This window comes from Diabrotica undecimpunctata, unplaced genomic scaffold (genome assembly GCF_040954645.1).
Source record: "Diabrotica undecimpunctata isolate CICGRU unplaced genomic scaffold, icDiaUnde3 ctg00001649.1, whole genome shotgun sequence".
In the NCBI taxonomy this organism is placed as follows: Eukaryota; Metazoa; Arthropoda; class Insecta; order Coleoptera; family Chrysomelidae; genus Diabrotica; species Diabrotica undecimpunctata.
The window spans coordinates 1-22,599 of NW_027312578.1; the positions used below are offsets into that span (position 1 = coordinate 1).

Genomic DNA, 22,599 nt, shown 5'->3' on the forward strand with positions numbered 1-22,599 from the left:
CGCGCTATCTCAGAGTAAATATCTAAAAGACAATCTTGAGATTTATTATGAACTAAAATACCAAATAAAAAACAAATTGAATGCGTTCATTTGGTCAAAAAAGAAACATTTTCAGATATTAACTATAAAAATTATTTATAACAAATTTTATACCTTTATATATTTATATAGCTCTTTAAATTAAAAATATTTGGTAGATAAGTTTGTTGAACAATGAAAAAGTAAAAATGAATATTACTAATGTGATTTGTAATATATTTTACATTATTTTATATTTCTAGGAGTGCCACTATAACGGACAAACCACATTTTCCGCATAGAGGAATTTTACTAGATACTTCCAGAAATTTTGTTACTGTAGATACAATTAAAAGAACTATAAAAGCTATGGGAGCTTCAAAACTGAACACATTCCACTGGCACATTACTGATTCCCATAGCTTTCCCTATGTATCACGATCTCATCCAGAATTATCTCAGCTAGGTGCTTATAGTCCCTCAAAAACATACACTGCTGAAAATATTAAAGAAATCGTAGAGTACGGAAAAATCAGGGGAGTTAAAATCATTCCAGAATTTGATGCTCCAGCTCATGTTGGGGAGGGATGGCAGGATAGTGGTTTTGTAGTGTGTTTAAATGCTCAGCCATGGCAAAATTATTGCGTAGAACCACCATGTGGGCAATTCGATCCTACACAAGATAAATTGTATGATGTTATTGAAGGTAAGCTGTAAAAAAATACATAAAACAGTATATTTGTTAAATTAAATTTTGCCAGTAAAATGTACAATTTACTGTAAAATGTTTATGTATGTTGGAAGTTTACTAATTCCCACACAAGGAATTTAAAACAATTATAAAATAAATCAAATAAATTTATAAAACCAATTGCATGAAAGTTCACATCCTGATAACAGACAATAGGAAATAAAAATATTAACGCAACAATTGTCAAACGTGCTGGGATGTGGAGACAAAGGGTGAAGATTTAATTTAAGTTTAAGTTATTGTAAAATTTAAAAAACTTACTTAAACCTAGCGTTTTGTATTGTCCTTTTCCATCATATTGATAGCACATTATGTATGCAAATCCTCAACAGGTCAAAAAACCATAGGCGTCACCCTATACTTGTTTTGAAATAAAAATAAATAAAAAAAATTAATATTTTAAGATGCCGTCAACAATTCATTATCTTTTAAAAAAATCTTCTGTAAAATAAGTGTCCACTAATCTCACTATACCTTTTTTGTGCGTAAAAAACGTCGGTATATATGCCACACGATTATTTTTAATTATACACGAGTGATTAACGAGAGAATTCAATTTTTCACGAAATAAATTAATGTAAACAGTAATTTAAATGTGATTATTGTTTTCTATACAAGTTATCGCCTGACACAAAAAGAATACCTTCTTTGAGCGATTACCTGGAATTACTGATAAGGCTTCACTAATGATAGTTTAAGTAGTTTTTATGCCACATTACAGCTTATGGCAATAATATAAATTAGAAATTGTTTGCATCTTCCATTTAGTTTGTAGATGTACATTGTTAATGTCTTACCTACCTACGTTTTTGGTGTCGATATTTTGTTATTTGCATTTAAAAATGACGTCGGCATCAGGTTTTATCCCGGTTAAGTGTAGTTTTAAAGGTGCCTTCAGCCTATGAGAGAAAAATATAATATTAAATGTACACGATGCACTTGTACATCAACGCCCTTTAAGTAATGTTCGTGAAATCGTTAACATGTGTTCAAATATGACAGGGGTTGGAGAAGCAACAATTTATAGATTCCTAAAATAAAGAAAAGGAGGAACTGTTTCATCTTCCAAGAAGAGTGGATGGAGTAAAACCCTTGGAAATTGAAGAAATACATAAAAACATGATAAGACGCAGCGTCCACTCATTTTTTTTTAACAAAGACTTTCTAACATTGGACAAAATCCAAACATTAATTAGAGAAAACGAAGAGTTACCAATCATAAGCAACAAGAAATTATGGGGACTATTGAGAGAGATGAGATTTCGTTGGCAAAAGAATAGAAGAAAATCCGTTTTAATTGAAAAAGATTACATTGTATGTTGGAGACGAGATTATCTAAGAACTATTAAAAAGTACCGAGAAGAAGGGAAAACAATTTTTTATTTGGAGGAGACTTGGCTAAATGAAGGTCATACTGTACCATATCTATGGGTTGATAAAAATGTGAAAAGTTCCAGTCAGGCATTTATCGAAGGTGTATCTACTGGAATAAACAATATTCCCGTTGAAAAAGGACGCAGACTCATAATAACCCATATTGGAAACGAATACAGTTTTGTCAATAGTGGATTATTAAGTTTTGCCTCAAAATCAACCAAAGATTACCACGAGGAAATGACTGCTGACGTTTTTAAAGAATATTTTGAGCAAATGTTGGATTTAATTCCAACTTATTATCCAGTCATGGATAATGCTAGTTACCATTTAAGACTAGCAGAAAAAATGCCAACAACGGCATGGAAAAAAGGAGAGATAATCGAATAGTTGGATAAACACGCAATTGAGTACAAGGAGAATTCGACAAAAAGGAATTATTGCCTATTGTAAGGCAACATAAAGCAGCTTATAAAAAATATATAATTGATGAAATGGCATTAAACCGTGATGTAATTATTTTACGTTTACCCCCATACCACTGTGATCTGAATCCGATAGAAAATATATGGTCTCAAGTAAAGGGTGAAGTCGGACGCAACAACAAAACTTTTAAATTAGAAGACTTACAACAATTATTAGAACATTCCTTATCAAAAGTAACTCCAGAAAATTGGAAAAATGCTGTTAGTCATGCTCACAAGGAAGAAAATAAAATGTGGAATTTGGATAATATGACTGATGCAATGCCGGAATCGGTAATAATTAACATTGGAGTTGAAGATTCTGAAGAAAGCAGTGAATTTGAAATGGAATTTGATTAAAATAATATTCATTTTTTTACAAATCGGCCCCTGTTACGGCCACAAATTATTTTATATATAACCAATAAAATAAACATCTTACATTTCTTGCAAATTCATTAGTACCTGTTAATCTCCATCACTCCGACACTGGCAACTTTATTTAGGGATTAGTAACCCTCAAAACTATTGTATTCTATTCTGCTTCAACCTTTATATCTGGTGGTCATGCTCAATTTAAAATTGTTTTCCTATATACTTCTGTAAATTTGTTGACAAATATCTATTTTTCATTGAGTCACCCGTATCAACAATTTAGGGATTTGCATACATAATGTGCTATCAATATGATGGAAATGGACTATAAATGATTCTAATATTTGATACAGCAATACCTCTTTAATGGTGTATTAGACCTTCGGATTTCAATATGAAGTACAACCACGATTTTATCCCTAAGTTATGTACTGTACTGAAAATGTCGTATAAGATAAGCGAAAAAGAGGCAATTTTGAGTTAAACCAATATGCATTTTCTGAAAGTCAAATTTTCCCAATTTTCCGCAACTTTTCCAAGGTAAATTTTTTCGAACGGCCTGCTTTATGCGTTTTTTTGCAGGTTCCTTATCGTTAAAACTAACAAATTTTACGACATGTGGCGTGAAGTAGAAAATCACGGATATTAACCTATTGATGTTACATATTTAGGTCACCTGATTCTTACGGACAGCAGAGAAGGACTGAAAATTTTGCTTGATTGCACTACGCAGTGTTGCGAGAGCTTTGGAATGGCTATGAATACAAAAAAAGAAAAATCATGATTGTCAGTAAGAACAGGGTTGAAGACGACAAAATCCTCCTAAAAGGAAAAGCTTTAGGGCAAGTACCAAGATACAATTACTTGGGATGTGAGCTAAGTGAACAATGGGACCGCAGTCTTGAAATCAAATGCATTGAGATGGCCAGAAACGCTTTAAATAAGATGAAAGCTATGCAATGGAAAACTGGAAATAAAAATTATAACTAGCCTTGAGATGCTACGTATTCTCTGCCCTTTTATATGGAGTTGACGCCATATAGTCGACGTAGATCACTCCTTGTGAATCCCAGAAAATGGTGGCCATTACCTTTCCGGCCGATAGGACAGTCTTCGCCTCCTTCGGAGCACGTTCGCCGGTTGCCGCTACTGTCTCGACTGTTTCTTGATCCCTGGTGTGTAGCAATGAATTCATGTTTCGTCAATGGTTACAAAAAGATGTAGAAACTTTTTCGAATTCCGCTTAAATAGTTTCAAACGACAGCTTTCTCATGCACAAAATTTCACACAGGATATGATATACTCGGTTTTTTGAGATGGCTGCTGTCTCAGCTATGTCGCATATCTTCAGTCACCGGTCTGTCAATATGAGATTGTGGATTTTTGTCACGTTATCCTTCGTGGTAACCGATTTCGAGGCACCTGGGCGCGGCTCATCAAAAACCGACGTGCGTCCACGTTGAAACTCGTTAAACCAACTTTTGACGGTTGCCATCGAAGATGAAGAATCACCGTACACAGCATCTAAGCGCTCTTTAATTTGGTTGATAAGCGATATTGCTTCTTTTCAATTTATCTAAAATCCTCAGACACACCCGCTTTTTCATCCGGTCAAAACAAAACGATTCCGATTCGGCTGAAGTTTTGACATTAGCCGTCTACGAGGAAGTATTATGCGATAGTAAATTTCTCTTGATACAATGGCGCCATCAGGCGGTAAGGATAAGTACTTATTGGAACGCCTATGTATAGAATGCATATCCATGGGCAGCAATCAGCGGAGTCAAACCCGGAAAACTACAGAAAGCACATATAACTCCCGCGGAAATTTCAAGTGTAACATATATATATATATATATATATATATAATATATATATATATATATATATATATAATATATATATATTTATATTTGTAGGTATATATTCAAGATTAAATTTCTTAAAATAAGTTTAAATTTCAGATCTCTACGGTGACATGCTCACCCAATTTGAACCAGATTTATTTCATATGGGCGGAGATGAGGTTGCCTTTCAATGTTGGAAAAATACACCAAAAATCGTCGATTTTGTTAAAAATAAAGGGTGGGACATCACAACGGATGAAGGTTATTTAAAATTGTGGGACTACTTTCAAAATAACGCATTGGAGAGACTTTATAAAAAAGCAGGTAATTTACCAAAAGTATTATTATAAATTTTACTTAAAGAAAATACCTATCCTTTAAATCTTATTTTTATTTAATTTTAAACCCTCTGTAATGAAGCTGGGAAGTAATAATAAACCAGTAGGTTATAGGCTTGGTTTCTCTTACACCTTTTCAGATATAAATATTGAGTTTTTTAATGTATGTTTATTTAGCACTATTAAAAAAATAATGCAAAAATGTGACTTAAACAAGTTTTTTTAAACTGCGGGATATTTCTTTTTTTGAATTGATAATATATATAAATATAAATATATAATATTTATTAAAACAGATTAATGGCATTATTATGACAACTACAGTACAGGGTAAGTCTTATCCTTTTTTAGTCTCTTTTGCCAGTCGTTCCTATTCATTGTTTACTGTTGTCAATTTGCCGCACAAATACTTACCAAATGCTTGTCTGCACGATCCTCCAACCTCAATTGGCCTAGACCGCTAATATAGTTAATCTGGGAGGGTACCTTTCATTTTGGGTACTGGGAGGGACAGTTTTAATGTTTAGCTTAAGCCGGTATCTAACAGAACGTGAAAAGGCGCTCTTCGCTGATTCACGTCGGTAAAGAGAAACAGAAAATAGATATTATTGAAAAAAAAAAGAGAACATGGTTGGTACCCCATGTTAGTATGAAATTAATAAATATTTACTTTTTGATAATTATCTCAATGGAGTGTGTCCCCTCGAGATCGAGGGTTAAGTTTAGTTTTTTCCATTTAAAAATAAAATTTTTGCTCAAAAACCAATTACTATTAATTAAGTATACTGTTCATGCTTAAGGTTTCGATAAGATGTTGTAGATCTTCCTTACTCGTTGGTATGATCACAGAGTCGTCTGCATATCGTAAGATGTTAAAAAATTTTCCGTTAACGGTAACTCTCATTTTGATATTATTGAGCGTGTTTTGGAAAAATTTTTCAGAATATAAGTTAAACAAAAGTGGCGATAAAACACATCCCTGTCTAACTCCTCTACAGATCTTTATTTCTTCTGAGTGTTGCCCATCAATTTGAACTATGGCACTTCGGTTCCAATATAATATTTGCACTATATTTATGATTTTACTGTCAATGCGATCGTTCATAAATATTGATATTAGTTTTTCATGTCTAACTTTATTGAAAGCTTTTTTGTAGTCAACAAATGTAGATCAACGTTTACATCCAGACATCACTGAATCAATATGTTAATGGCAAATATTCCTTCTCGAGTACCCATTCCATTTCGGAACCAAAACTGCATCTCGCTAATATCCTCCTCTAGCCTTTCGTATATTCTCTTATTTATTACTTTCAGCAGTACTTGAACATTACTTAAAGTATGTTCATAATAAAATAAAGTATACTTAAAATATCACTCTTGTGATATTATTCCCGTATCGTACACCGTGTTGAATAAATCTGCCAATACTTCCAAGTTATCCTCTTCGACTAGTTTTAACAGTTCTACTGGTATTTCATCTAATCCAGCTGCCTTATTGTCTTTAGAGTTTTTGATAGCATATTTATTTCATCTATCGTAATCTTCTGTCTCTCTAAAGAATTTAATTCTGTATTTTCTGCATTTCACCTCTTTCATCTTGCAAAAATTCTCTAACGTACTCCCCCCAATCGTCTTAATTTTTCTTGTAAATCTAGTAGTAGTTCTCCTTTTTTTATCTTTTATGTGTTCTTGCTGTCTATTTCGACCCATTCCAGTCACTTCTCTTATTTTTTTGTGCATATTTCTTATATCATATTTTATTTCTAGTCCTTCTATCTCTCTACATTGTTTCATCAAATAGATTTCCTTAGCTGTTTTGATTTTTTTTTAATTATTCGTTGTATTTCTTTATACCTCTGTAGATCTTTTCCTTTATATTTGCTTCTTTCTTCCATCTGTAATAGCATTTTCTCTGTCATCCACTGCTTTTTAGCCTCTGACCTATGCTGTATCAAACTTTCTTGAGCTGGTTTCAGTAATGTGTTTTTTATATTATACCACTTTTATTTACATCCATAATTTGTTTGTTGTCAGTTAATGTTTTTTGCATATTAACATTCACATTATTTTTTAATTCGCTTTTTATTTCTTCGTTTTTTAGCATTCTTACATTAATTTTTGGTTGTTAGTTTTTCTGAGTTCAATTCTTTTTAATTTTATTTTCACGTCAGCAACTAACGGATTGTCGTCTGAATTAATATCTGTTCCAGAATAAGTTTTAACTGAGGTTATAGAGTGTTTATATCTGCTGTTTACGAGTATAAAGTCTATCTGGTTTCTGACAATCCGGTTTTCTGTATGTGAAGGAGACGTCCATGTATATAGTCTTCTCTTGGGAAGCTAAAACCAAGTATTGGCAATTACCATATTCTTTTCTTGGCAGAATTCTATGAGCCTTTCTCCTCTCTCGTTTCTAGTTCCTAATCCGAACTGTGAAACTACATTTTCAACTGTACCTACTCCAATTTTTGCATTAAAGTCTCCTAAAAAGTAAGTAATATCTCTAGATTTTGTTAACTTGATAATATTGTGTAATTCTAAATAAAACTTTACGATTTCATCTTTGGTCTTATCAGCTGTGGGAGCATAGACTTGGATCATATTAATATTAAAGTTTCATGCTTGAATTTTCAGCATTATTATTCTTTCTGAGACTTCAATCACACCTAGCACTAATTTTCTAATAGTTTAGCTTATGATGAAAGCTACTACGTATCGATGATCAGTTTTGTCTCCTCCAGTGTAATAAATATTGTGGTTATTTATTAATATCTCTCCATTTCCTTACAATTGTACATCACTAACTCCAAGTATATCTATATTTAGCCTCTCTTTCTCTTTAATAACATTATGTAATGTTCCAGGCTGATACATACTTATTACATTCCAGGTAGCTATTTTTATCTGAGAGGGTTGAGTATTTTTCTTTTGGTTTTTTGTGTAAGGGTTTCGCATGTTGAAGACCGAGGAGGCCTTGCGTTCTGATGGTTGTCATTCCCTGACGGATTTCGGCCTCCGATTACCATAATCAATTTATACTAGAGATATCATCAGGGACCTTTAAAACAGTGGTTTTATTTTGCCTTCTGCATTTTGACGATGTTGACCACTAACTTGGATCTTCCAATTTCTGAGTCTCAGGACAACAGAGTGTCCTTCCACTTACTAGCTCATCCGCCCTAAGCCGTTGGCCAGTAAATGGTGGATTGCTTATCTCGGCAAACACTCGGACGTCAGAGCCTCGTTAGTTATCTAGCAGGATGTATCAGAAGACCATTATCTTAATCATCATACGAGCAGGTGATGTTGACATTTGAATACAAGTGGCTATGTTGCACTTCACTATCCCATTACATTCTTTTTGACTGGAAACCTATTATCAATGTATTCGCCTAATGTATGTAAAAATGTAAGTTTCATTAACTACGTTGTGAACTTAGTGATCCTACAGTGAAGTCTTAGACTATTACGTTTCATATTAAAAGAAATTGTAATTGTAATTACCAAATTCCACTTGCTTATTTATTCAGTTGAACTTCCTTCACTATATTTTTTTCGTTTTAGGTAAAAAAATTCCAGCCATTATGTGGACGAGTCATTTAACAGAACCTCAAAATTTAATAAGGTTTCTACCTAAAGAAAAATATATAATACAAGTTTGGACTTTGGGCAACGATACCCAAATTAAAAATTTATTAGACGAAGGTTACAATATAATTCTAAGTAATTACGATGCTTTGTATTTCGATTGTGGATTTGCTGGATGGGTTCAAGATGGACTAAATTGGTGTTCTCCTTATATTGGTTGGCAGAAAGTATATGAAAATAAACCAGAAAAAATAGCAGGTAATAAATATTTTATTTTAGAAATCATGAATGTGTTGCTTGTGTGAGTCCATTTTAAAAGAGGTAAAAAAGAAATAAATTAGACTTACTCACAATCAGTTTAATTTTACTACCTAAGACGACCGGTTTCGCTTTCTAAAATTTACAAAGCATCATCATTCCTTTGCACCACTGACCTGATGATGCTTTGCAAATTTTAGAAAGCGAAACCGGTCGTCTTAGGTAGTAAAATTAAACTGATTGTGAGTAAATCTAATTTATTTCTTTTTTACCTATTTTATTTTATCTTGACAGAAACCCAAATTTTTATGCAAAATTTTAAAATCTGGTACAAGGTTTTAAGTAGTTGAAAATCCCTATGATACTAAACCCCAAATTTTCGATACGTGCCACACCTAAACGGCCGATTTTTGATGGTGTTTGCACTTGCTTAGACATGAAAGCAAAACTGAAAAAACTCATTTCATGCCGCACATCGCTAAATTCTAAACTGTTCTGTTCTAAGCTTTAAGAGCACCGTTAGCAATATGGCAAATGAGGCAAACACTTCAGAACAGGACATTTTAAAATTAAAATTAAGACTAGAAAATATAGAAAATTGTCTGGGGAATTCGATAGTATTCAAAGCGATATGGATATGATTGCTGAGGGAGAACCAGAATTACAACAAACTCAGGATAAAGAAAGATCACTTTTGAAAATAATTATTTCGAGTTAGTGGCACTAGCCAAACACTTGATAAGCAAATACGAAAATTCAAATTCTAACAATATTAATGACAATGACAATATAAATTTGAGTTCTTTACCTCCAATGCATTTAAAAAATATTTAGCGGTAATTACGAGGATTGGATCGAATTCCGCGATACTTACGTAGCGAGGATACATAGCAATAAAAAATTGGACGATATGAAAAAATATTATTATCTTAAAGGTTCATTAGAAGGTTCTGCGGCACAAGTCATTAAAGAAATTAACTTCGGTACTTCTTATTACAATAGTGCTTGGAACTCACTATGCGAAAGATACGATAAAGCTAAAATGTTAATTCACAAGCACGTAAAGGCACTTTTTAATATAGAAACAATAAACAAAGACACTTTACACAAAATCCGAGCATTGGTTGATAAAGTTTCTAATCATTTGCAGGCATTAGAGAATTTAAATAAAAGTACTGACAATTGGGATCTACTCTTGATTCATCAGATTACATCTAAAATTACATCACGTCTTAGTCTTTGACTTTTTCTAATGTTAATAAGCGTGTTAATAACCAATTTGAACTGAAGATCAATAGAAATAAAACTAAATTTATGGTGATCAGTAAAAAGAACATTCAACATATCGACCTGAATATTGAAGCCGAACGTATTGAAAGAGTACACCGATTTAAATATCTGGGATATACAGTAAATGATAAGTGGGATCCAGACGTAGAGATTAAGATCCGAATTGAAACAGCAAGATCCAAATTCATCAAAATGAGAAAGCTCTTAAGCAACCGCCACCTAAGTGTTAACCTCCGATGGCGCGCCACGAAATGCTACGTACTCTCTACGCTACTTTACCCAGTTGAAGGGTGGACGTTAACAGCAGCAACTATAAAGAAGTTAGCGGCTCTAGAAATGTGGCTGTATCGACGCATACTGACAACACAGAGGTATTAAGACGAATGGGTAAAGAGGTGGAATTGTTAACAACTGTTAAAAGGAGGAAAGCGTCATACTTAGGCCATGTGTTCCGTAATGATAAGTACAGTCTGCTACAGCTTATTGGCAAGATTAAAGGTAGAAGAGGTTTGTGCAGAAAGAAGAAATGCTGGCTGAGAAACTTGAGAGAATGGTTTCAAATACCAGAAGCTGCGAACATAATACATGCGGCACAAAACAGAGAAACCTCTCGTTTGATGGTCGCCAACCTTCGGTAGAAGACGGCACATAAAGAAGAATAAGCGTGTCTTTAATAGCACTTAATATAAAAAAGTGGAGTAAATGTGTTCCAGCTTATAATGAACATTTTCCTATACTTATGACTACTCACTTTAATACCAATAATTTTGATTTCTATACATTTTCATTTATTCTAATTATTTCTGCCGTTTTGTAGTGTAAATTTCAGACACCCTAAACTTAACTTGTGTATTAATCTGTTTTAGGTAATAAAGTGACTCAAGTGCTTGGATCCGAAGCAGCTCTGTGGACAGAACAAGCTGACTCCGCATCGATAGATACAAGGTTATGGCCAAGAGCGGCAGCAATGGCTGAAGTACTCTGGTCTAATCCTGCAACCGGTTGGAAAGAAGCTGAGCATCGATTTTTAGTACACAGAGAAAGACTTGTGTCCCTTGGAATAAATTCTGATGCAATCGAACCTGAATGGTGTCTTCAGAACCAAGAACAATGTAGAATAGGTGCCACGTTTAATAATCCAAAAGTTGAACTATAACTTGTGGTTACGAATTATTACTTAAATATGTTAAAGATTACTGTTACTTAAATATTATTTTCTTTTTCATATCTCAGAAAGACTTTTTTGATTACTCAAAAAAGTGCTATAATAATATTATATGAGGAGATCAGTCAGTAAGTTGTTTGTTGGAAGGGATACCTTTTGTTAACCAATTGATCAATTTCTTTTAGTAATAAAACTATTTAGTTATAATTAGGACATCTATCAGAATTCTCTTCTAATTACATTACAAAAATTAAGTGAAATAAAGACATGATTTTTAAATTATTTTTTTATGGTTTTTTTATGGTATCTGACTATTGTTGTTTACTTGCGAGGATGTACTAAATCTTCAAATATTAAGGTTATTTAAAGATTTCATAAAAAGGTTGCAAAAAATATGGTTAAGTGATATCCCCGTAACGATGATATATACAGGGTGTTTCAAAAAAAGGTAACCCCGTCTCTAGGGTAGGTGAAAAACTGAAAAATAATTGGGGTTTGCTTAGTAAAAAATTTTTGTAACGCCATCCGTTTTCAAGATACAGGGCGTTGAAGAAAAAAAAAATTTACGCATTTTTTACGATTTTGCCGAAACTACTGGCAACATTGCAATGAAATTTTATACGAATATGTTTTGGAAGCTGATACATCCCATGAATTTGTTTTTATATCTGATTCTCATAGAGGGCGCTAGTTACACGGATCGTACTAAGTATTAGTCAATATAACTTTTTTAAGAGTATAATTATTAATCAAAATTTTAAGTAAACTTACACATCATTCAATTTTACACGAAAAAGGTACTCTTGGTAAAACTCGATACTGTGTACCGTTTTCGGAATATTTTGATTTGAAAATTATGAAGTAATAATAATTGATGCTGGTATAAAATAGTTAGTAATTAAACAAAACTCACAAGAAGAAAATTAAATTAATGACTAAGAGCATAAAATAAAATTCAATTACAGTAAGTGTTCAAAATGCCCTCCGTTTTCGCGAATACACAAGTCTATTCTTTTTTCTAAAGATTCCATAAACCTTCTAAACGGTAGGGGATCAGCTATGATGTCATTAAATTGACGTTGAATTATTTCTTCCAATTCTTGGCGTGAATTTACCTCTGTAGCATTGACTTTTTCCTTAATATACGACCAAACTGCGTAGTCCAAAGTGTTAAAATCGCATGACCGAGGAGGCCAATGAATCGGAGCTTCTGCACCTCTACCAATCCATCGATTCGGAAAATGATTACTCAACCAATTACGACACCTTCTATCAAAGTGTGGTGGAGCTCCATCGTGCATAAAAAATAAAGATCTTCGCTCGTTTCGCATACATATCACCATTTAAATTTCCAGGTAGAATATGATAACCTATTAATTTGTTACCTAAAGTTGCTGCCCAAACATTAACTTTAAATGAGTGTTGGTAAAAAGAATGCATTTTAAAAAATTTGGATTGTAGGCTGTCCTTTGTTGCAATGTTTCACAAAAATCCACTCTAACCGGTAGATCATCTGGCAAGAGCTCTTGGACTTGTCTGTAATGATAAGGATGTAATTGCTGTTCTTTCAGTATTCGCCAAGTACTTGAAGAAGAAGTATTTGTTTGTCTTGCTATATTCCTTAAGCTAACTGTTGGATCTTGATCAAGTAAATTTAAAATATTATTTTCTTTATTAATTGTTCTTGTTGTTCTTGGTCTACCAAAATTTATTTTATTTGGTCTCAATTCCCAGTTTCTCAACAACGTCGTTCAATGGCTCTAAATGTTTTTTTACTTGATAAGTTTCTTCTAGGAAACTTTTCTGCATAATGTGTCACAGCTGCACTATAATAGAACATCCTAAACATTCGCCTAAGGTTAATAACATGTCAGTGTATTCAACATTTGAGTACATTTTGATTTGATTTTACAAATAACAAGGTTTCAAAACTCTAATTATTGTTGATTTATCGTCATAACAATCAATAAATGTCAGATTTCCATAGCACACTTGGAGAAAATAGAGGTATACCTATAAGAACTTTATCATTACTACCAGCATCAATTATTACTTCATAATTTTCAAATCAAAATATTCCGAAAACGGTACACAGTATCGAGTTTTACCAAGAGTACCTTTTTCGTGTAAAACTGAATGATGTTTTAAGTTTACTTGAAATTTTGATTAATAATTATACTCTTAAAAAAGTTATATTGACTAATACTTAGTACGATCCGTGTAACTAGCGCCCTCTATAAGAATCAGATATAAAAACAAATTCATGGGATGTATCAGTTTCCAAAACATATTCGTATAAAATTTCATTACAATGTTGCCAGTAGTTTCGGCAAAATCGTAAAAAATGCGTTTTTCTTCAACGCCCTGTATCTTGAAAAACGGATGGCGTTACAAAAATTTTTTACTAAGCAAACCCCAATTATTTTTTCAGTTTTTTACCTACCCTAGAGATGGGGTTACCTTTTTTTGAAACACCCTGTAATTGGAGGTTTAGATATTCCGATAATTAAGAATAAGACCTGAAGGATAGCTGGCGTTCACATAGCCAGTTTGTAATATTATGCTAATAGACCAAAACTTTAGCTTTTTTTATTACCAACATTAAGCAATAAGACTAAAGAGTTTATAGACAGTTTTAAAATATAGCAATATGCGCGAGTGAATATCTAAAATTTTATTTTAAAAATTATTTTAAAATAATAATTTTTTTTTATGTAAATTATATTTTTTTAAATTTTCCACCCAGTAGGAAGATTTTTATAACCGGCGTGCAAATTTAAATAGTTTAGGAACCTTCTTGTGTTGTGTTGTCCAGGAAATTCATGTAAGTATTTTTTGATTTCTCTTTTTGTAGTTACCCCTTTCCAGTCCCTGTTTTATTCACTTACTTACGACCCAGCTCTCCAACCAAACCAAGAGTAGCCGATCGCAAACGTTCCGGTTTATTTGCTTACCCTATCTCCAGCTCAGTAATTTTTGTCCCCAGTTTTCAACCCCCTATAAGTGATACCCAATGTGGTAGGCAAATATAACCGCTACACTATTTACTCACACAATGGTTAAGACTTAATAAATACCGCAAAATAACGCAAAGTATTAATAAATTTCAAATATTATCTTAATATGTGTGAACTCTTCATATTATTGGTCAATAATAATATTTAAAGGACGACTAACACTCTTTGTCCGAGCAACTAGCATAAATAGATTAACTACACAAAAATTAGCTTAAATTATTTACTATAAATCTACAAAAAAAATAAAAATAAAAAAGAGATCAATGAACTTTTATTTATAGTGATTCTTCTATATTTTACGTTTAAACATTAGAGGAACTCCAAGTTTTGACTGCAACACTAAACTTTTAGGTTCAAATTCTATGTGATCAGGCGTTCTGTCGCAGGGGGTAATCTCAAAATTTATAACAGTAAGTAGAACTGACGCGCTATCTCAGAGTAGTCTAAAACCTAAAAATATAAATTTATATATATATATATATATATATATATATATATATATATATATAATATTGCTTAATAAAGGTAAAATATAATGACATATCTCGTAAAAAGGAAAAAAAAAACAAAACACAAAATGACTATATCGAACGGTTTATAGTTGCCAATCACCGATATACCTATTTTGTTTTTTGTTTTTTTTTTATACTATATAATATATATGTATACATATACAATTAAACTTAAAGCTAAGATTATTACTATTACAAGAATTACTATTAAATTCAACAGGCGTCCTCGATTATTACTGCGCCGAGCTTTCGACATCTTCTTCAGGGCGTCCAAGGCCTCAGTCACCGAGATCCCAGACACTACTACACTGATCACTAATCAATCCATTACTGCTACTAGTAACAGCGAATGGATCCTTTATACCGTCGGTAGTGACGTAGTTTGGATTGAGGTTGGCGTGGGGGTTGGCGTAAGTATTGGCGCCGGAGTTGGCACGAACCCTACGAAAGATTATTCGTAGCGTCATTGTGGGTTGTGAAACAATCGGGTTGTGATCGGAGGATATATGCGCACCTGGATAAATTTTGTGTTGTGACAGAAATGAAGCAGTCAGACTTTTTCCAATTCTCTGATTTGTATAAGTCGGCACTTCAAAATGAAAAAATAAACGAAGATATGGGAAAAGTTACATGGAGGAACATAAAGTGGCTCCGTTGCGTAAAAGAGACAGGAAACATCTTTACAAGGAGACACCGGATCCGGATTCTTCGTTCAAGACAATAAACTATCGCCGTAGAGGCCGTTTCTGCAGCCATCTGAACCCTGAACTGTCCTACGGTGGTCCTCTGGCAATCTCAGCGAATAAGAAGAAGCACCTCATTGACATGCTGCCGATCATACCCGATGTCTTCCACGACTACTATAGGTCTATTCCATCGAATGAAAACGTCGAAGACGTCTTTCTGGATGGAGAAGAAAGTGATCAATGACTCCTTTCTGCAGCGCACAATAATTTAATTTCAATATTCACCTTTTTTTCCATTCTTGATTACAATAGAAACCATTCAGAGTATGTATTAATAATCGTTTTTTGAACACAAAAATGCAGACAAGCAAAAAACAAATCTTTAAAAGCTTAAAACCTAATAACATTACCTAAACACTTCCTGGGGCCTTCTCCAAACGGCATATAGAAAATTCCATTCGTATGGTCTATTTTATGACGAAACCTTTCGGGATCAAATATATTTGGATTTGGAAAATACTTTTCATCCATATGGAATGCATACGAAGAGATCAGGACTGCTTTTCCTTTTTCAATAATCACCTCAGAGTTTGGTACATGATAATCTTCATTGCATTTTCTTTCATAAAAGGGTAACACGGGGTACATTCTTAAACTCTCTAAAATTAAGAATTATCTGTACTTATACGTATTTAAAAATACTGCGTTTGTTAGAGTAAAAATGAACACAAAAATCGTAAATGCAAAATCGAATTACGCAAAAATGACTGGTAAATTTATAAATTTATTAATTTTTTTTACCAACGCAAAGTAGTATAAATATTTATAAATTTATTATTATTGAATATGTAGGAAATTAATTGTTTGATCAATTAATATAGAAGTTACGAATATAACTTATAAATTACAAATAAAGATTATATACATTTTCGATACAATCTTCATTGCGAAGTAATTTTTGTGTGACCTATGCAGATATTAAAAAAATGTATATTTCAAACAAAAATAAAAACAAAAAAGATATTTGGGATAAAATATATTAGAAAGCTTTTGTAGTTTGGTGTACCGAAATTGTTGGTACTTATTTCTATTTAAATTTTTTCGTCTAAAATGAAATCTTTTGCGATTTATTTACTTTTGTACTGGTCATAAATTGATATGATACATACTAGAAAATCTAAATGCATATATATATGTTATTGTATATGCATTTATACATTTACATATGCTTATACATTCATATATATATATATATATATATATATATATATATATATATATATATATATATAACCAAAAACGGATGGTATAACCAAAAATGTAGAGAAATAACAGGAAAAAAAGGGCAAGCCAGAGTTAAATGGCTACGAACAGATAAAAAGAAAGACAGAGAAGAATATGAAACATTAAGCAAGAATGCCAAGAAAGTGATAAGGCATAATAAAAGAAGATGGAGAGCGATTTAAAAAGTTTCTAAAAAGGTAAATATATATATATATATATATATATATATATATATATATATATATATTTGTTTTTAGTACAATCCTGAGCCTTCGATAGTAAAACTTAAGCACAAACCTGAACCCCGTTTACGATCCTGAACTTGTATATTGGTTCAGGATTGGTTTCCTTATATAACTGACATATGATTTAAAATTTACAAATTAAATCTTTTTTTTTTTTTTAATTAGTGGTGCCATCAGCGGACAAAACTGCCTAACTTTCAATTCAATATGTCATTCGGAATCCAAGAGAAACCTGTTATTGTGGTTCAGGATTGCATTTTTTAGTTCAGCCATTTGCCACTTTGGCGCTGGAAACAATTTCTTGAATATACATGATTTTTATATACATTATTACAATTAGTACCATTCTGATCCATACTATGTGGCAACATTGCTTTGTCATTATTTTGTTTAGAGAATTGGGGAATTCTATTTTTAGCCAAGGCCAGAGAGATTTCTTTTCAATAGATGGTATAAGATATTATTATTTAGTTGCAACAGTCGTTTGTTTTGGTTCAGGAAGGTGTGTTTAAAAATGAATAGCTATAAAGGACGTTGTAAACTGATGGTTGATATGTATTTAGGGAAAGGTTAATTATACCAAAGGTATTAAACTAAATTGTCATTTTGAGCACTTTGGCTTAAAAATCTAGATGAATTGTGCTTATTTATATAAGTTAATATTAACAGAGGTACAGGGTGTCCAAGTAAAATAGTTATTCTTGATTTTAATTCATATTTACAAAAAGACTGTGTCAAGAGTTTATTAAAAATTATTATAGGCGATTTTCTTATCGAAAGAAGCTGATTTGAAATTTGGGATGATCATATTATCCGGTTTTTAGGATTTGTTCTAAATAATGTTTAAAAAAAAGTAAGTTTTTATTTTGTTAACCAAAAACGTAATTAATAGAGGGGAATTCTGTGATACATCATTTTAGACGGCTTATGAAATGTTTTTAGTAGTCATCTCAAAATATTGAGTTCCTGTTTAAATTCATTTTATATAGGGCATCCCAAGTAAGAGAAATCACGTCATCTTCTTTTTGCTAACTGTATGGAAGATGTTTTAAAAGTACTTCGATAAACCTCTAGGGGAATTATCTTAGAAAGAAAAGTATATCTAACTAATCGACATTGATGTCTTTCTGTTTATATTTTTAAATTAGTATTTTATCACTGTCAGTATCTCAGACGAATTTGACTAAATTAGCACTATTACATGTTATTTAGGTTAATAAGTTTAAAACCTTTGTCTCTATTAGTTAACAATAGCGCAAAGGGAAACTGTTTATGAGGAGAACTTTTCATCTATCAATCATACCCCTGAAATTTTTCAAAATAGTTTTGAAACATCCTGTGCAAAATGAACCAGAAAAGCGAAGAATGAGAAAGGATTTAAAGATTAAATGTATAATTTTTAGACAAAAACGTAGAAAAAATACACTTTGATTATTGCTCGAAAAATTCGGAGAGTAGATTATATCCAATTTCTCAGATTTACGTAAATAAAGATTCAAAAGTTTAAAGTTCAAAAGAGAAAAATGGAAAGGGGAAAGACGAAAAAGAGCAACGTTTAACGAAAGTAAATTGGCCAAGTTTAAATAATATTTTATATACTTACTTAATAATAATGGGTCTGAAATGCTTTTTTCTAATCTATTAAGCTCGAAGAATAAAATATATTTTTTAAAATAAATTTCCTGTATTTACAGAGAAATTCTAATCCTTTTGTATCAAAATGTTACACTTCTTCGACATTCAAAACATTAATCATGTGCTAAATTACCAATATTAAAATATCTCGAAAAGAGTTAATATTTGGAAGTTCAAAGAAATATAACTATCTTATTCAAAAATGAATGGGTGTCAAAATAGGTTAGTTGTAAATTATTGAGTGACAAAAAATTTTAAGCTGATTTCTTCTATTTAATATGATGAAAGTGGGGATATCTCGAGAACATACAAATCTAATAACATAGGGACCCAGATCAAGCAATAAATATGGATTTTTTATCCGACGAATGTGATTCCTATGCGGAAAATAATAATGCTGTGTTTCTACAGAAAAAAAAAATTAATAACTCGTCTAATACATCCAAAAGCGAATTTATAGAGGATGACGACGATTCCATAAATATCCTAATTATATGCCATCAGAAGACGGCCGAGCTAAAAAAATGGGTAGCTATTTTTTTGTTTAATTGTTCTTAAATTTGGTTAAACTTTGACTCTTTCTTGCAGTTCTCAAATTTAAAAATGCCACAAAAAAGAGCAATCCACAAATCTGTAACAGCAAACAGTGTGAGAACGATTCGTTAATACTTGAAGAAGTGATTGATAGAGCGGAGCACGGGAATGTTTTCCATTTTGCTAGACATATTTCTAAATCGCACTTAGAAGAAATTGACGTAGTAAACATATTATGTCATAAGGTTAATTTAAAAGAGAGATGATTGGCTTTATGAAACTTAAGGAAAAAGATAAGAAAAAATTTTTATTTAAGCATACCAAAATTTGTCCGTCTAATTATGATGAGAAAAATAATAGAAGACAAACGTCCCAAAGCGACGGACAAACTACTTTGCTTCTACACCATTTTCTTAAACGTAATGATTTATTAAAATCAAAAATTTTCTTCAGAATGCGTGCAGACGACATAAAAGGCCGTCAGAGTAAAGGCAAAATTGATTTGGTAAGACAAAATATGCGAAGACTCGCAAAACTCTTAGACTACAAGACTACAGAATCCTGATATTAAGAAACTTATAGATATTTTTCGCCCAAAGCATGATCAACTAATAATTTCTGGAGTTAATAAAATAAAAAAATATAACCCAGAAACAAATAATTATGAGTCACCAACGTTGGCCATAAAATTTGGGACACTTATGAGAAAATGTTGCGACTTAGCATATATTATTCTTGTTCAGATAGAAAACCCAAGCGATGAGAGAAAAGAACTTAAAATATTAAAAAGCCTTTTAGAATCCGAATGGTGTAATGAAGTTTCTGCTCAACATGTACCAATTTAAATCAAAATAAATGGAACAAGAACTTTTGCTGCTTACTAACGACCTCAAGAAACTTAATATTTTTTTTGCAAACATCTGCAGAAGAATTTTTTCACAAATTGAAATCAGGTGAATATGCCAAAAAATGTCAGTTGGAGAGACCTGCGAGTATAACAGCAACAAAACTTCGAAAGCATTTGGCCACCATTATTCAATTTCTTAAATTTTCCAATAATGATATGGAGCAATTAAGCAAATTCATTACAAATGACACACATTACAAATGCATTGCAATTATTATCGTTTGTCAAAGTATATCAAACGGCTAAAATTTCTAAACTTTTTTTCTAAACTGAAAAATACAAAGTTAAAACATTAGACGAAACTAACATTAACTTAGCTCCTCTCTCTGATGCGGAAGAGGAAGAAATGGAAAATATCTTGGATACTCATGATAATCTAAACGTCGATTGCGAGATTCCATCTACTTCAGCTAACTGAGATAATAACAAAGAACCTCAAAAAAAGATTGGCAATTTAAAAAAGAAAATATTTATTGATAGAAGAAGATCATGGACAAAACAATAAAAAAGAATTATCGCAGAATACTTTTCCGACATTAAAAAAAGAAAGCCTTCCATTGAGGTAAAAGTGCAACACCTTATTAAAGAATATCCCGAGGTAATTAAAGAAAGAAAATGGACATGCATCAAAGCTGTAGTTTATAATATATATACAGGAAAACTTAAACATTAAACACCCATTTTCTAACATTTTTTAGTTGGTTTTTAATTTTTTTTTTTCACTGTTTTGAAAGACTTTCTCGTTTTAGTTTTGATCTGATCTCTATCACATTATTCTTATGTTTGTAGGCAAGTTAAATTCCTATTACCTAAGCTATAATAACTAGTAGAGTCAAATTAATGTACCAATGTAGCTACTTTTGATAATAAATTAATGCAATACTTTCCTGATTTATTATTTTTAATATAAATCGCCGTTAACCAAAGCTCATATTTTTGACATTTATGAACTGGATATGACGCCTTCGCTGTTAAAATAATCGGTAGACAGGACGTATTGTTTACATATTTTAGGATTTAGAATATGTACAATTAAGGGAGAGTAAAAATATACTGCTTCTGACTCTCAAGCAAACACATACGAAAATTTTCCTAAGAAATCCCATTTCACTTAAAACTGGCAACATCTCTTAGGCTCAGGTTTGTGCATATACACGTATGTTTAGGTTCAGAATTGATTGAAATAACAAGGGGATCAGGATTATGTCATTAATAAGTAAAATCCCCATTTATATATCTTTTAAAATATTAAAAATTTCTTTTGTATATATACATTTTTGAAATCGTTGCTAGAATTAATGAAGACAAGCGTGCCATAGGCAGCTCTAAATACTCTAGATATAGGAGGTTCAGGATTGTATGGTTTTTCAGATGGTTCAGGTATGGTATAAAGATGTATATATATATATATATATATATATATATATATATATATATATATATATATATATATATATATATATATATATGTCTAACAGGTTGTATTAATATTTTCTTACCATCAACGCACATATCTAAATATGGTATATCCATGATGGCATCATAAGTAAGACTTCCATGCTTTTTTAATAAACATCTTATTTCGTTCCTTAGTTTTTCTTGGATGCAAGTATTTTTGGCTAAATTATATAATAAAAATGCTATAGTGGTAGACGTTGATTCGTAACCAGCTAGGAAAAATTGAAATACGATTCCAGAAATTACAATATCTAAAACAGGTATTTTAAATTAGTTATATATATATATATATATATATATGTATGTATAAATATATATATATATATATACAGTGAAAAGTAGATAATGTTGGGAGATACCATTTTATCCCTAAGAAAGCAAAATAAAACTCGGGTGCTTCGTTGGATGTGCTTTTTAATTAATAGTCTAAGCTTTAGTTAATGATTATTGACATCATCAGAGTAAACTACAAACAAACGAGAGAACAAACAATAAACAGGTGGAAACTAAGTATAAAAATAATAAAACACTTATCCAAATTATAGCAAAAAACTCAGTTATTTGGGTGGAAAACAAAGAAAGTGTTGTCTGTGTATATACTTAACATATGTTTAGATACATAATGAGAAGTATCCTATATATATATATATATATATATATATATATATATATATATATATATATATATATATAAATATATATATACATCAGGTTATGCAGCCAGGATATTCTTCTTCGTCCTGGACCTCTTCTCCCATGCACTTTACCTTGAAGTATAATCCGAAGTAGGTCATATCATTGTTCATTGCGCATTATATTGGCCCAGGTATGCGACGTTTTATGGTTACAA

General features: G+C 31.6%; 2 protein-coding genes across 2 annotated transcripts; one reads left to right on the forward strand and one right to left on the reverse strand.

Annotated features, from left to right (window-relative positions):
• Positions 1–285: 285 nt before the first annotated feature.
• Positions 286–11,753, forward strand: LOC140431663 (chitooligosaccharidolytic beta-N-acetylglucosaminidase-like). Its single transcript, XM_072519551.1, has 4 exons — positions 286–724; positions 4,947–5,153; positions 8,735–9,016; positions 11,173–11,753. Exons 1-4 carry the CDS (start codon positions 388–390, stop codon positions 11,460–11,462), a joined length of 1,116 nt encoding a protein of 371 aa, XP_072375652.1. The 5' UTR covers positions 286–387; the 3' UTR covers positions 11,463–11,753.
• A 4,323-nt stretch (positions 11,754–16,076) lies between these two features.
• LOC140431664 (probable cytochrome P450 6d5) lies at positions 16,077–22,000 on the reverse strand (the record flags this gene model as incomplete). The annotated part of the gene is made up of 2 exons (XM_072519553.1): positions 16,077–16,345; positions 21,791–22,000. Coding segments are annotated over 2 exons (479 nt in total), but the record flags the coding sequence as incomplete, so codon positions are not given.
• Between the last annotated feature and the right edge of the window lie 599 nt (positions 22,001–22,599).

Bases quoted from the DNA above. Each gene is read 5' to 3' on its own strand.
- LOC140431663 (XM_072519551.1), top strand. From the start codon at position 388: ATGGGAGCTTCAAAACTGAACACATTCCACTGGCACATTACTGATTCC. The intron at 725-4,946 runs GTAAGCTGTAAA...TTTAAATTTCAG, and splicing joins ATTGTATGATGTTATTGAAG to ATCTCTACGGTGACATGCTC. The intron at 9,017-11,172 runs GTAATAAATATT...AATCTGTTTTAG, and splicing joins TAAACCAGAAAAAATAGCAG to GTAATAAAGTGACTCAAGTG.